Genomic DNA, 14,901 nt, shown 5'->3' with positions numbered 1-14,901 from the left:
AGGCTGCTTGTTCAGCTTTTAATTCCATTAAATTTACATAGGAGAAAAAAATAAGTTCAAAGCACTTTTTGTTTGCTTTCATGAAGTTGCAATTTTGCAAAATGTGTCATAAAAACGCAAACTTAATTGTTGTTTATAACTTAAGAGATACATGGCAAATTTTCACATACACAATGCATTCAAAGCAAACACTACACCTAAATTAGATGGCAGAGTTCTTTCAAATAAAATACTACATGACCTAGAAAACAGAGAACTTATTTCAAAGGTTTAGAACAGTCAGCTTTTAACCTTGTCTTTCCCTGAAATTGGAAAGGACCTTTGAGTCAAACTCAGGTTTACTTAACTATAAAGTTGTAGTACCATAAGCGTAGACACAGGCACAAGACTGAATTAAAACATACCAAAATGTTAATAATGGTGTAGAAAGTAGTAAAATACACAAATTCACAAGACAGTCAAACAGTAATGATACTTTAAGTTGCCATAGTAAGCCAACAAAAGTTTGTAAGCATTATAAGGAAGAAGTGCATTCAGAAAGGACTACTTCACAATCTCTCTGATAATTTCTGCAGACTGTGTCAACAGTTCCATGCTGTCAACAATGAGAGAATCACATCTGATGATTTCAGGAATCCCACTATTATGTAGCACAGCGGTGGCAAAGCACCAGGTTCACTGGAAAAATAGCAACGGCAGTGACACATGTCCTGTAGGAAAAACTTCTCCCTTACTGTCTCCTCTTAACTGTTCCCTGCTAGCTCTGACACGTGCCTTAAGAAAGGCTTTGCTTCATATACTCGAGGCCTTAAACACATAGCCGGGAGCTTTATAGCCAGAGCAAAACATAGAACATGATTGTTTATTCGGGACAGATATTCAAGTATGAAGAGGCATTCCTTCTGAACAACACAGCTATTGATACATGTGTAATGACAGATGTTAAAATGTTATCAGTACAATGCTTCATTGATCCACATGTTAGGTACTATGTAGTCAATTCCAGATACCCACGGTAAAAGAATGTCAGCTGTTGAGCGCTGTCTGCTTCTTTCATTTGCATATATCCACAACTAACTCCTTGATACAAAGTTTCTCAAGTTTGGTCTTCTGAAAGCTTAACACACAAATTTCTGATTTCCTAAATATCACCCTTTTTGATAAACAGACTAAAAATCTCAATCCTGTAAGAATGCATGCATGTACTTAACATTAAGCAATGAGAGAACCTTACTTAAGACTTCTCAAAGTATTTACAAGTTTGCAGAGTAAGCATTTGCCTTGCATTGTATCAGCCAGTTTCTTTGCCAGTACGTTTTGGCAGCACTTCAAATCACATTTCAAATATACGCTGGGGCATAACTAATAGTCTGCCTTCTTCACATGATTTTGTAAATTTGGATGAAAGAAAGTACAGTTTACAAAGAGACTGACTTGCCTTGTTTCCTTATATTTTCAGAATTAAAAGAAAAATCCCGAAGCCCACTTATGGAACTGCAGGGTGCATGGGTGAATATCACTTTCCTGCGACAGAAACGGGGATGGAAAAAATACACAAGCACATTTGCACAACCGTCACCTATCCTGTGGTCCAACTGTGTACATAACAATCAATGCTGGAAAAATTAAATCATCAAATCAGTTCACCTGAATAAAATTCAGGTATTTCCAGAACACTTACACCAAGAGCCCTAGCACTCAGCAGAACTGCACAAACTCTGGGATGATCTCACTTCAACAGAAGCCAACATCAAACATCAGCTGAAGAGAACTAGATGCTCTTAGATGTATTGCAGGTTTCTGTGCACACCATGTATGACAAACGAATTGGAGAGCAACAGCTAGGCCTTGAATTGTAGCACACAAAATATGATCAGTTGCTACAAACATTATCCAAGTATTAAACAGGCACGTGGATCTGAACGCAACAGCTGCACACATTGTATTTCAGGTCGAAAGGTCTTAAATAGCAATTCTTAAATTTAGTTTCTATGCCCTCCAAAGAAAACTATTTGAGAAAAAAAAATAATATACATGAAACAACACATCTACACAAATCACAAAAACACACCTGGCAAAGAATGTTTCACAGACCATGAGTACTAATTCTACCAGTTACTTGTACCTAATAGTCACAGCTTAAAAAGCTGTGCACAGGTTAACATCAAGATCAACTTCAACATGGTACCTGCAAATGTGTGCTTCCTCCATTTCTTTGATAATATATTACTAGGTGCAAAATCTTATTTATAAGTAGTCATCCGCCCTTTGCACACTCTGAAGATGACAAGCAAATGCTAGATTTACTACTTCACTTTAAAAAAGTAAGAATCCAACATGCCCATCTCCCACATGAAGAGATGTGCTGTATCACCACATTGAGTTAAATGAAATAACAGTGGGGAGGGAAAAATGCCTTACCCTATTTATGATTTAATTTGCTATTCTTTTCCTCCATCAACCCCCAAGACTGTTTACAGGCTTGAAGACTTCTCAAAAATGAAGAAAAATTATTTTCTAATAATTATTCTATTCACACTAACTTCCAAAGTACCATGAAAGTGATTGATACTTTAACACCAGTCCACCAGCTGTCTTTTACCTTATTTCAGTCTGTGCTACAAATGTCCTAGCAAAATGCTAGCAATCTGGATCCTTGTCTTTTATGAGGGAAGATCAGCTAGGAAGTTTTCTGTTCATATGGAAAACAACTATTGCACTTACTTAGGAAAGAATGCAGCACTTCTCTTTATAGGCAAATGCTTCCAGACCCGAACATCCTTCTTTTTACTCTACCATAGCTCCACAGCCTGATTTCAGATGCTCTTCTAAATTTTGGTTAGATGTATACAATTCCAGCCTATACCCAAGCCACGGCCTGAAAGGTTTATTTCTGCAAGACCTACTGTTCAAAATGTCACAATGCACACTATTGCTATTAGTGTATCTGGAGTAAATTTTCATACTTACAGAAGGATCTCTGAAATTCATGCCAGTCCAGTGACATATTAAAATCAACAGGTAACTACCTTCACAGAAATTCAACATCATTTTTTTTAAGCCAAAACATTTAAGATGTGAGAACGAGCCGGAGGCAATTTAAAAAAAAATTATCAACTCTTGGTACTTCGGCTTGACTTTTTTTTTTAAAGTACTATTTATTTTATTTATATATGACTCTAAGGTTGATAAGAATCATTTATAAATACTAATGAAGAGATTAAGAAATCATGGGGATGTGAACAGCAGGCAAAAGATAGGAGGAAGTGTGTTGATAAATTACAAATACATAGGAAAAGATGTATAGTATTAAGAAAACTATAATTAATCATTACATTACAATGCCTGGAATGTATCTGCTAAAGTCATTAAGTCTGCTTCTTCGTTATTAGGCAAGACAGATCCCCTTGAATTGCTTCTTCCAAATCAAAGTGCATTTTTGGAAAAAAATGCTTCAAAAGTTTAAAGCTTTAATTTGTGATGGGCACACTTCTAATACTAACTCCTTCTTTTCACAGCCCAACAGGTATCTTCTACATGTACCAAATTCATTATCTAAAGCACACTTATCAGTCCAAAACAAGGTGATCACTTTTTTCCATACACACTGGAACTACTACCATAATACACACCCCTCTATTAAAGATATTACTCAATGTCCTAAAAAGGTTAAACCACACTTAGATTATACCTCTTGTCAAACTGCTTCCCATATTCTGATCACTGATCTGACGTTGGTGTAACACCTGAAAAGCTGCTTTGTTTATTTTCACCCACACTACCCAAGTGACACAATCATCAGAGCTGCTCATGCTATGCTCTAGGAGGCCACCACCACTTTGAGCATAAGAAGTGGTATTTCTTCAACATCTCCACACATCATTTTCCCCAAAATCAGAAGCAAGGCTGCTACCAGCTGAACCTTTGCCAGAAGTATCACTACAAAGTCGTTGTCTCCTAGGTCATCAAACACATCCAGTCTGCAAGTTTCTGTGTATTTCTGGTAAGTGTAGCATGCAAAGAAAAAGACAGGCACATATATCACAATGCTGCCATCACAATTATGAGCAGTGCCTGTACATATCCATGTTAGTGCCAGACCGGGCTAATTTATTCTAATATATTTTTATTACTATTGTAACAAATAAGGTAGAACTAAACTGCATTTTAGGCAAAGAACTTTACCTGAAAAAAGTCACAGCAGCATACAGGTTTATAACATGAAGTAATGGCAAACAACTTTTACTTATAACAATATTGTGTAAGTGAATAGTGCTGATGAACATCTCCAAAGTCAATGGCTAATATCAATTTATTTTTATACCTTCCCATAGCAAAGAACACAGCTTCAAACCACAGAAAACTATCTTTATAAAAGCTTCCCCCCCCTTCACGAAATATGCTTTTATATAATCTAGTTACTCTGCTTCCTACTTTTAATTTAGGATTCTCCTGACCACCAAAAAAAAGCCTCAACAAGAGCGATATTAAATCAAAAGTAACGAGGAGCGTTAGTTCGCTATTGAAAACAAACAAACAAAAATCAATCCCTTGCATTTACTTCAAAATTTCCATTGTATCCAGAACACTATTGAATATTCTTTTTTTCCAATCAAACTTTGGAGAAAAACGTTAATTCCCTGATATTTTTACCTCTATTTTTCCCTCAAGTATGTTAATTTCACGTTTAACTGCCAAGGAATTTTTTTTTTGTTCATATGCTTTCAGAAGAAATACCATGGCTCCAGGCACTAATAAGCCAGATTTTGAGCGCAGAAAAAATATATATGTACAAGTTTTGTCACTCTATTGCCTGAAACAGTTGGAGTGTATTTTGAGACCCATAAGATGAATTATTCCAATGGAAAGTTAAATGAATTGGAACAATTCCATCTGTGGTTAAAGTTATATTTAGTTAGTTCAGGCCTTAACTTTCAAAGTATAGATCTTAAAATAAAAATACTATTTGATCAAGTTACCTGAAGCTTGAGTATTAAACAAAGATTTGCAAAAAAGTTTTAGAAATTAATTCATAACTGTTTATATCTTTATCTGTCTGAGAACCTGAAGAAAAATTAGGTCCAAATGATTTATCTCCTTGATAACGAGAGAAAAAAACTATAACTTCCAATTACAAACATTTTAACTAAGAACAGTCCAGCTTGTTTGTATCTATACATTTTATTGACTAGAAGTATTTTATTGACTAAAATTATGGTTAAAATAATCAAGTAAGTAGACAAAAAAAGAAACTACGATCTTACAGCACAGTTTGAAAACAGCCTCCTTTGTGTTTCTCAGCATTGCTAGCTTTGGACACAGACAGGTCTTCCAGCATCAAATATAATACAGTCAGCAATTTATCAAATTAATTTTTGAGAATATGCCAAATAGCTAAAAAGAAATATTTAATGAACAATGTCTGACAGAATGGTCTCATTTTTAAATCAAAACTGTTGAGAAACTTCCTGAATTTACTGAAGAAAAAGCCAACAATCTCATCTTTCAGTAACTCTGTCCAGTAAGTTTAGGGGGTAGGGTGGGTGGTGGTGGGTTTTTTTTTAAAGTTGTATCATACAGTGGCAAATTTTCCTGCTTTTTGTCAAACAAAACACCAAGCAGTTAGTATGGATGTTGAAGGTTTTAATTCATGATTAGTTTGTGCCCCTTCTCAAATCACACCAGCACTGCATGTCAAGTTGACACAGGAAAAATATAAAGAGCATTTTATTTTAATAAGCATGTCTAGATTCTACATACTCAAGGTGCTGTCACAGTCTCTGAACACAAAATTACATCTGCATTTGAATCCCCCTAAGGAACTGAATAGAGGACAAGTATTGCTGGTTTTCATCCCAGCACAGTTCAGGTGTACATTATGCATCACTTTATGTTTCAGCTGTGTACTTTTAAAACATTAGATGTTATTGCACAATCCTATATACTTCAAAACTATGACAGTGTAGTAATTTACACAAAAAAGCTAATATGAAAGATACATATTATAATCAGAAAAACAACAACGGTTCAACAGCATTCAGATATGTATACAATAGTTTAAATCAAATGAAAAAGACAATATTTCACTGAAACTTGCTTTAAAAAACAAAACAACAAAAAAAGCCATGGGAAATTTCTAAGCAAGCAATAAAGAATACAACTTTATGTTATTTACAGTGTACAGCTCTAGTAACAGGACGTATTCTGCCATACTAATGTAGCATTTAAGTATAAACCCCTTGAACTCCTTCCGTAACAACTTACAAAATCTCTTGCAAGTAATGCCTTCAAGTTTGCATTTTCTAGTAGTACAAGCATATCAAATTTACTATAGTTATATTTTGAAGCTGCCAGTCAGAATGGCAACAATGCAGGCTGTGCCTTGAAATATGTCCCGCAACCACACTTGTGCCTTGTTCTTAACCAGGAATTTTAGCAGATTGTTGTGATCTAGGAGACCATAACATTCTTTCAGCATTAGTAATGAAGGAGATTTGAAGTATTTTTTCAGAGATATTTCAACATGGTTCTTATTCAAAGTCCAGGGTTATATTTCAAAGTGTCAAGACTGCACTGTCAATTAGTCTGTCCTTACCTTTGTAATTATATGTTTCAACAGTCAGGTTTGTATTTGGAAATTATGTTTATGCAACACTGTACCTACGGAAAGCACTTTACAAATTTTTAAGCTGCGACTAAAAGCAAAAAAAAGGTTAAAACATTACACCAATTCATTTTAATTTGCTAGTAAATGATACTTAGTTGTTATATTCAAGAGCTGTATCTGTAGGACCAACCTAGCAAAGAGGGCTGAGCATAGTTAGCAAGAAACTTTGAATCCACCACACAAAATAAAGCCCAGAAGCAAAACCATCAGACTGGAAATGATCATAAAAAACCAGGTCTGTAAGGTAATTGTTTGAAAAGTGTGTACGTGGAAAGGACAAAGAGCAATGCTCTGGCACAGAAACACAGAAGTAAAATGAATCACAGAAATAAAATTAATCACATGCAATGCAGAAGTGTAAAGAGAAAAACAAAGTGAAGATGCACAGGAATGGAAATGTGGGGTGCAGTAAGAATACCTTCAGTGTTTAAACACAGTGTTTATTTAAGCCTCTGCAATCTTAAGTGAATACTTAAGTGAATGCAATGCAACAAATACTAAAATCAGAGCACTGTTACCATCAAAATGATACTATACCCGCTCCAGGCATAGTCTCCACTCTTGCCCTAGAGATTCGATGTCAAATCTATTGTAAGTACTAGCTACACCAGAGGAGGGTGGCAAGCAAAATCATTCGGAAATCAAGCCAGGACCTATCTTTGTCACCTGTGCTCGAGCAGGTACGCAGCAAAAGGGGAAGCTGAACCGAACAAAGCAGGTCCGCTCCCGGCAGCCAGGTGCATACATCGAGCCGCTCCTACCCCAGATTAAAAGCTGTCATTTTGAAACTAGAGCAACCGCCTGGCTCCAGGCGGGGCACGGCCACAGGCCGGCCCGTCTCAGCCTTCTTTGGACAGCGGCGCTTCCTCTTTCGGGACCCGAGAGCTGTCGAGGCGTCTGCCCCGGGGCTGGCCCCGGGCTCTCACCGCGCTGGGGCCTGCCGGGCCCGGCAGGCGGGTGGGTGGGGGGCTAAAGGGGGGCCGCCCCCACCCCGGGGAGCTCCCCCAGCCACCCACTGGCTCCACCGAGCGCTCCGCGGCGGCGGGAGCACGGACGCCCTCCCCTCGTCCCGAGGCGCTCGGGGCAGCCTCAGCCGCACACCCGCACCCCAAGTGCGGCGGGTCCCGGGAGCGGTGGGAGCGCCGACGTGCGGGGGGCCAGGGGCACGGCCCCTCTCGCCCATCGAGCCCCTGCTCCCCCTCGGCCCCGCTGCGGAGGGGACGGAGCGGGAGGAAAGGCACCGACACCCCCGTAACTCACCAGCTGCTCGACGGCGGCGGCGCCTCTTCCCCTTCCGCCATAGCTGTTGACGTGCCTCCTCGCTCGGCCGTAAAGCGCGGTCGGGTGGTGTGTGTTTTTTGCTTTGTTTTGTTTCGGTTTTTTTTTTCCCCCCGACGCCTCACCTCACCATGAGCCGGCCCTGGTCCTCGCCTCTCCCGTGCTGTCGTGAAGTGAGGGCGCCCACCGCAAAGCGCGGAAGCCTGGCAAGGCAGAAGGGCGGTGCCTCTGCGTGAGGATCAGAGGCCGGGGCCGGGGCCAGGCCGGGCGGGCTTGGCTGTTGCTGCTGTCGCCGCGGCCCAGGGGCGTTCACCTGAGCCTCTGCCCCGGGGGAGCAGGAGCTGCCCCGCCGCGGGCCGGGCCGGGCCGGGCTGGCAGAGCCCCAGCCGCCCCTCAGCGCAGCCGGGGAGGCGGCGGTCGGGGCCGGGCAAGCTCGCGAGGCGGCCGGCGCTCCGCCGCGGGGGGAGGCGCTGGCGGGGGCTCTGGCGGGAGACCCGCGGCTGCTGCGGCCCCTCCGTGCGGCCTCAGGCTGGCTGGCGGGGGAAGGCGCTCCCGCCGGTGCCTTGCTCTGTAAGCCTTGGGAGTCGGTTTTCCCAGCAGGGAAGCCATTCTGTGAAAAATACGAGTATTTTGGGTTCCCATGAAGGCGAACTGCTTTGCTGTATACAGGTTTGATTATTAAACGACTTCCCTTGCAGTCAATATTTTGCCAGGCTATATTCCACAAGCTGGAGATAAAATTCAGACGTTTTACACTGAATCCTGATTTCCAAGGACCACGAATCACCTGGCGATGTTCATTAGCAACCCTGGGCAGAACAACACTAAAGCTCGCAATTGTGCACATTCCTCACCCATCTACACCCTCAAAGAAACAAAAAAAAATAGTATACGCCTATGAAAGTTAAGAAAAATTATGCAAATAATTTATCACAGAATCACAGAATGTTAGGGATTGGAAGGGACCTCAAAAGATCATCCAGTGCAATCCCCCTGCCGGAGCAGGAACACCCAGATGAGGTTACACAGGAAGGCGTCCAGGCGGGTTTTGAATGTCCCCAGAGAAGGAGAATCCACAACCTCCCTGGGCAGCCTGTTCCAGTGCTCTGGCGCCCTCACTGAGAAGAAGTTTCCTCTCATGTTTAAGTGGCATCTCCTGTGTTCCAGTTTGTACCCATTACCCCTTGTCCTATCATTGGTTGTCACCGAGAAGAGCCTGGCATCATCCTCATGACACTCACCCTTTACATATTTATAAAGAGTAACAAGGTCACCCCTCAGTCTCCTCTTCTCCAAGCTAAAGAGCCCCAGCTCCCTCAGCCTTTCCTCATAAGGGAGATGCTCCACTCCCTTAATCATTGTTGTGGCCCTGCACTGGACTCTCTCCAGCAGTTCCCTGTCCTTCTGGAACTGAGGGGCCCAGAACGGGACACAATACTCCAGATGCGGTCTCTCTGGAATAACAGTGCCACCTTATGAAAAATTGATGTTCTTACACTTGTCTGTTTTACTGCCACAGCTGGCTGTGGGATGTGCTCCGCCATGCAAATGCTCAGACTCTAAAGCAGGATCGCTCCTGTGAAAAAACACACACTGGTTGCTCCACTGCCTGCGGGATCCTGTGCCCCGAGAGCCAAGAACATTCATTCAAAGGCAACACGCAATGTTTTGCCGTGTATATTTGTATATTTGTTTCTCAGAAAAAAAATTATATGAATAATCTTAATCCAGAAAGTATTTTACAGTGTCAAACCAGATTCAGGCAATTAAAAAAAATATTGTGAGAGGCTAATATTTTTAATTTATTTCCCCCTTTTCCCCGCTTGGTCTATATTTTTCGCAAAAAAAAAAAAAAGTCAACACCCCCCCCATGCATTTTAAACAGCTACTTTTATTACTTAGGAAAAAAACTTTGTAAAATGCTCATTGGGCACCGTTTGTCTCCCGTCCCTCTGTGTGTGGGCGGGCGGGGCCAGTGCGCAGGCGCGGGGGCGGGGGCGGGGCCAGGCGCGGGCCGGCCCGCCCCGCCCTCCCCGCGTGGCGGCGGCGGCAGTAGCGGCGGTAGCGGCATGGGGGACGCGCTGGAGGAGCCGTGGTGGGAGAGCCCGACCGGGGCAGGCAGCGGTCCAGGTACGCGGCTCCTGGAGCTCGCTTCTCACGCTGGGCTGGCCACAGTCTTCCTGAGGGCCTGCCCTCTCCTCCCCGGCCCTCCTTCTCTCTATTTTTTTAAAAATTTTTTTTTTATTGCCTCCTCCCTTCAGCCCCCCGCCTTTCCCTTTTCCGCTTTTAATTTATTTCTCCCATTTTTCCTCTCTCGCTCTCTCTCTTTTTTTTTTTTTTTTTTTTTTTGTCTTCCTGTGCCTGCTTTTCCCTGCTTTCTGCTGATGGCGGTTTCGCTTGTAAACAAAAATCTCTGCAGCCAGGTGAGGTCTAATCTCTGACCCTTCGTGCCCGGGATAGTTAGAGGATGAAGAGACAAGCGAAGACGCCAGTATTTAAGTGGCTGCGGGAACCTGCTCAACAAAAATGCATTTAAGCGAATTTTAAAAAGCGAAGGGGAGGGAAAGGAAGAAAACGCCTTGCTTTGAGTTCCGAGCTCAGCAGCCCCCTGCATTCATTCAGCTTCTAAATTGTGTTTCCTTCCAAACCCACTTTATTTGATGGAGGGATGTTGCATAATGTGCGTTGATTGCCGCTACCGTCCTGAAGCAACTTACAGTTTCTGAAAGGCCTTGGAAACAGTATATCCACGGTAGAGCCTTTGGAGGGAAAAATATCTGCTACTTGACAAGCATCACCCATGTGCTCACTAGAGTGTCGCATGTCACCTTTGTCATGTGTTACTGTAAAAGGGCAGGAGTTAAACAGCTTTTCTCCAGCCATTGCTCCTTGGAGTATGGTACTATGGCTTATTTGTCTCTTTTCGGAATGATTATAATATCTGGCTCCTATATCTTTTTTCTTCAGTGTATCTTAAAGCACGTTACAGCCTGTGATTGCATCTGTAGCGTTGAGATTTAATGCAAAAATTCAGGTAGATCTAGGCAACTAAAATGACTTTAAAACTTTATAGTGCCATATTGATTTTTTTTTAATTTATTTTTTTATTTTTAGCATATGGGTAAGAGTTGGGAGTTATTTGGACCTCTGGGAAGACTCTGAATCTTCCAGTGTCTTGACAATGGTTGCTTGTTTCCTGTGAAAGGGTTGGAGAATAGTTTGAGAGGGAGCAATGTAAAAATTGTATGTATGTAGTGCAAGAGGGATCACAAGCCCTAATAAGGCTCCTGAGCATTTAATTTTGATTTTTATTCTCATGTAGGTTCCTTGAACAGTTCCATTTCCCATAGTTAATGCTCTTCATTAAGAATTTTTCATTCAGGAGTCCTAAATAACTTAGGAGCCTACCTGCACATTCTGCCAAGCAGAGGTTTCATTTGGGGTGGGTGGTAAGCTGATTTTTGTCATGTTGACAACTTTCCTTTAGAAACTGGACACAAAGCAGGACTTGGATGATAAACATTTGACATGGTGAATAAACCATCTGACTTTGAGATGAGACTGTGAAGCACAACTCTTCCAGTTATGTAAACTCCTTGGGATTTTTGCAGTTTGTTGAGCTACTAAAATAATTCAGGTGGGAAGGAACCTCTGTAGGTGTCTAATCCAGCCCTGTACTAAAAGCACTATATGCACTTTACTCCAAGAACATTATCTGAGTGTGTTACAAGTATGATTACAGGTGAGTGTTGTGCAAAGCATGTACTCTGCTGTCCATATCTCACCTTTCAAAACTTTTTGGCAGGTTCTTTATAAGGAGCCTGTTGCATTAAGTTAACACAAGCCATCAGTAAAGTAAGAAGAGCAGCTGTTACTTTTATTTTGTGTAGTTATTTTTCACATACAACAAATTAAAATCAAAGGTTAATTTATACCACTTCTTATGAATACTATAAAATGCTTTAAAATCAGTTGACCTGAAATAGGAAATCAAGGTTTACAACGTACAATGTAAGCAGCAATACAAGAAAATAATTGGCCATTAGCTAGCACTTTTGACAAACTTGATCAAGTTTATTTCTGTGAAACATCAAGTTTTGTTAAAAAAAAGTTTACTATCCAAATTCATTTGCTGACCTATTTTAAAAAATATCATCTCTGCCACAACTGTAGGTGCAAAGCAGAATTCGAAATGTACTTTTAAAATACCGATTTTTTGCCAAGTCCTTTAAGACTAGCACTAGAATAAGTCCTTACCAATGCAATATTCTTCTTCGTAACTCAGCCCTCAGAAGTGTCTTAGATTTTAGCAACTTGTAGTTAGAAGAGGCTACTTAGAAGAAGAAGTATGTGGAAGGTGTTCAGAATCGAATGGTATGAAAACACAAAATACATAGCCAAGTATAAGGATATATAAGTAAGTCTTAACTTACTTTTGGCCACATCATTAGATATCATTATTTTAGAATCCATGTTAAAGGTAGTTACTCTCACTTTGAGACATGAATGTTTACCCTGCTGCAGGTGGTTTATAGAAGTACAAACCCCCAAACTGAACCAAAATCCAACAAAAAAAAGCCCTGAAGGGATTGGCCATCTATTTACCTTGTCACATGACACAGTCTAAAAAATCTTGCACAAGAACCTCTTCAGTAAACCTTTGAGATGATGTTTGTGGAGAGAGTGGTCAGAGGTTATTGTCTGCTTAGCAATGTTGTTTAGTGTTACACACATCCCAAGTCATTTAACTGCAGGGCTTCCTCCCCTCCCCTTTTCCAGTTCATGTCACAACTATGTCCAGTCTTGAATATGACTTCTATATCGTGTTCGGAACTGTAAGGGAGAAGATGAGGAATACTAAGGAGTTTGCTTTGTACTGGTGAAAGACGCCAGGTTTATCCTCTTCTCTCCATAAACAGAAGGAGCACTTCTCACAGCGCCATAGATGACCATACCTTGCCTGTAGCCAGCGTGCCACATCTCCCGAGCAGTTTGAGGGAGAGAGTTGGAGTTTATTTTTCAGAAATCCTCCCAGTTTCTTCCTTTTATGTGACCACTCATTATCTTTCATTCTCCATGCTTTCTTTGTCACCCTTAATCCCTTAAGAGTGTAGTATCCCTGTTTGTCTGTTTCGATCCTCATACTCATAGGTAGAAATCAATTGTGTCATCCCAAGACAGGAGCAGAAGACAGGGAAACTCTTTTATGTCAGTGGTACAAATAGGTGAGAAGTATAATATGATACTATAGACGATGATTTGACAGTACTCATGGAGTCCTTTGTGGTCTCTAAAGCAAAGGATGCTATTGTGGGAATTAATTTCTTTTGCCAGAGATTTTCTTTTCTTACTGTAGATTGGCAATAAAGGGTGACAAATAGCATCAGTTTGTAATATGTGATTTGCAACTACCAAGAAGTGGGCCGTTGATTGTAGCATGTTCAGTGGGAGTTTTGTAGCTTGATTGGAGCTGAGATCTGTTGACAGATCTGTGTATGGAGCAGTTTGTATCTTTTTTTTTTTTTTTTTTGACTCATCCATGAGTTGCCGTCCCTTCTGATGAAACTTATACTGAAGATCTCTCTGATAAGCATGCCAGGTTGACAGCTGCTTTTTGAAATTTGTGTTTCTTCACATTTACATATACTCATTCTGCAAGTTGCAGAACATATAATGCTGTGCTTCTGTGAACTTTATTTGGATCTGAGCATACATGACATAGAGCCTCAGAACTTTATAGGTACCTGCAGATTTAGTGAACAAAAATTTGAAACCATTTCTATTTAATATGGAAGAGACATTTAATTTTTGCATTTGACACAAGTGTGTCTTGTAGGACACAAGCTGAAATATTTTTTCAGCAGACTGATCTTTTTGAACTTCTTTTTTAGGTACTCTTGGAGAATTTCTTGTGGAGCTGTTCAGGGAGGCATAGGTTTCTGTTGTGAGTTTGCAAAAATAGTCACGCAGCAGTGCTAATGTGTTGTACTGTCTCAGAGGTTAAGTTAAACTTCTAGCTGTGAAATAAAAGGAAAAAAATCGGGTAACTGAATGCATCAAAATTGCTCCTTGCTTCAGCAAAAGGATCATGATTCTGACTATGGCACTGTGATCATCACCAGCTTTTGCTTTATTTAGGAATTACGATTTGGCAGTTCTTAAAGAAATACCTATGTGAAAGGAGTTTTTCCACAAATTATCAGTTGAGCCATTTAGACTGTTGGAATGCACTCTGTTAGGGGAAGAAAATGAGGGAGACATTAATACCAGGGAAATAAAAATTAATTCTTATATTCTAAACCAGTAACTCATGTTAGTTGGTATTACAGGATTCCTGTGGGGGGTTCCTTGCAGTAATAGTATTTTATTAGTTTTAACTCTCCGAAGTGGAACAGTGAGAAATTTTCTTATCAGAGCAACAACTGCAGCTTTTTAGAAAATTGAAAATAACAAAGCTGGAGTCCGTTGTAATGTTTGATTTTAAGTCTTTTGAAGAAGTTATGCTTTAAGAAAAGTGAAAAGGCAAATTTTCTCATGAATGAAGTAGAACTACTTGTGCAAAGAGTTTGGTTGAAAAAAGCTTCACTAAGAGTTATGAATGCAATTACTTATTTTACTTGAATGTGAGCAGTTGAAAGAAAGGATAAAGTTGTGGAGCAATGCAAGAACAAAATTGTACTTCTTTGTAAGTCACAACTTACTGTTAAGCTTGACACATTTTGATCAGTTCCAAAATACAGTTTAAGTGAACTGAAATCTAAATACTATAGTCCAAATAAAATGCTGACAGTTTATACAGCTAATACAAACAATATCCATCTCAGTTCTTGCATCTCTTTTCCTAAGATAACATCTGTACCAAGTTGAGTGGGGATAATCACACTAGTTAACTCATTAAGGAGAGAATTGTTCATCTTCAAATCATGCTGTTAAAGTGATGCTTGGCACAACAAGGA

General features: G+C 40.6%; 3 protein-coding genes across 11 annotated transcripts in view; 1 reads left to right on the top strand and 2 right to left on the bottom strand.

The window, feature by feature from the left end:
* The window catches only part of TBC1D23 (TBC1 domain family member 23), a 35,079-nt gene extending 26,981 nt beyond the window's left edge, over positions 1-8,098 (bottom strand). The window contains exon 1 of one of the 2 annotated variants that reach the window (XM_065657365.1): positions 7,928-8,098. In XM_065657365.1, the coding sequence (XP_065513437.1) occupies positions 7,928-7,968 (41 nt within the window). In that variant the 5' untranslated portion in view covers positions 7,969-8,098. The remainder of the gene's footprint in view (positions 1-7,927) is intronic. The other variant, XM_065657354.1, reaches the window with a different exon arrangement.
* A 1,871-nt stretch (positions 8,099-9,969) lies between these two features.
* CMSS1 (cms1 ribosomal small subunit homolog) overlaps positions 9,970-14,901 on the top strand; it is a 250,557-nt gene continuing 245,625 nt past the window's right edge. The window contains exon 1 of the mRNA XM_065657343.1: positions 9,970-10,075. Within this exon, the coding sequence (XP_065513415.1) occupies positions 10,015-10,075 (61 nt within the window). The 5' untranslated portion in view covers positions 9,970-10,014. The remainder of the gene's footprint in view (positions 10,076-14,901) is intronic.
* Positions 13,450-14,901, bottom strand: part of FILIP1L (filamin A interacting protein 1 like) — a 215,149-nt gene continuing 213,697 nt past the window's right edge. For 4 of the 8 annotated variants that reach the window (XM_065657263.1, XM_065657255.1, XM_065657247.1 and 1 more), the window contains 2 exons: positions 14,116-14,177; positions 13,450-13,962 (listed from right to left, as the gene is read on the bottom strand). In XM_065657263.1, coding sequence (XP_065513335.1) covers positions 13,946-13,962; positions 14,116-14,177 — 79 coding nt within the window. In that variant the 3' untranslated portion in view covers positions 13,450-13,945. The other 4 variants (XM_065657270.1, XM_065657288.1, XM_065657297.1 and 1 more) reach the window with 3 other exon arrangements.

Source organism: Caloenas nicobarica, chromosome 1, assembly GCF_036013445.1.
Source record: "Caloenas nicobarica isolate bCalNic1 chromosome 1, bCalNic1.hap1, whole genome shotgun sequence".
Classification (NCBI taxonomy): Eukaryota; Metazoa; Chordata; class Aves; order Columbiformes; family Columbidae; genus Caloenas; species Caloenas nicobarica.
The sequence above is the reverse complement of the archived record's forward strand: the minus strand, read 5'-3'. Positions and strand labels throughout refer to the sequence as shown.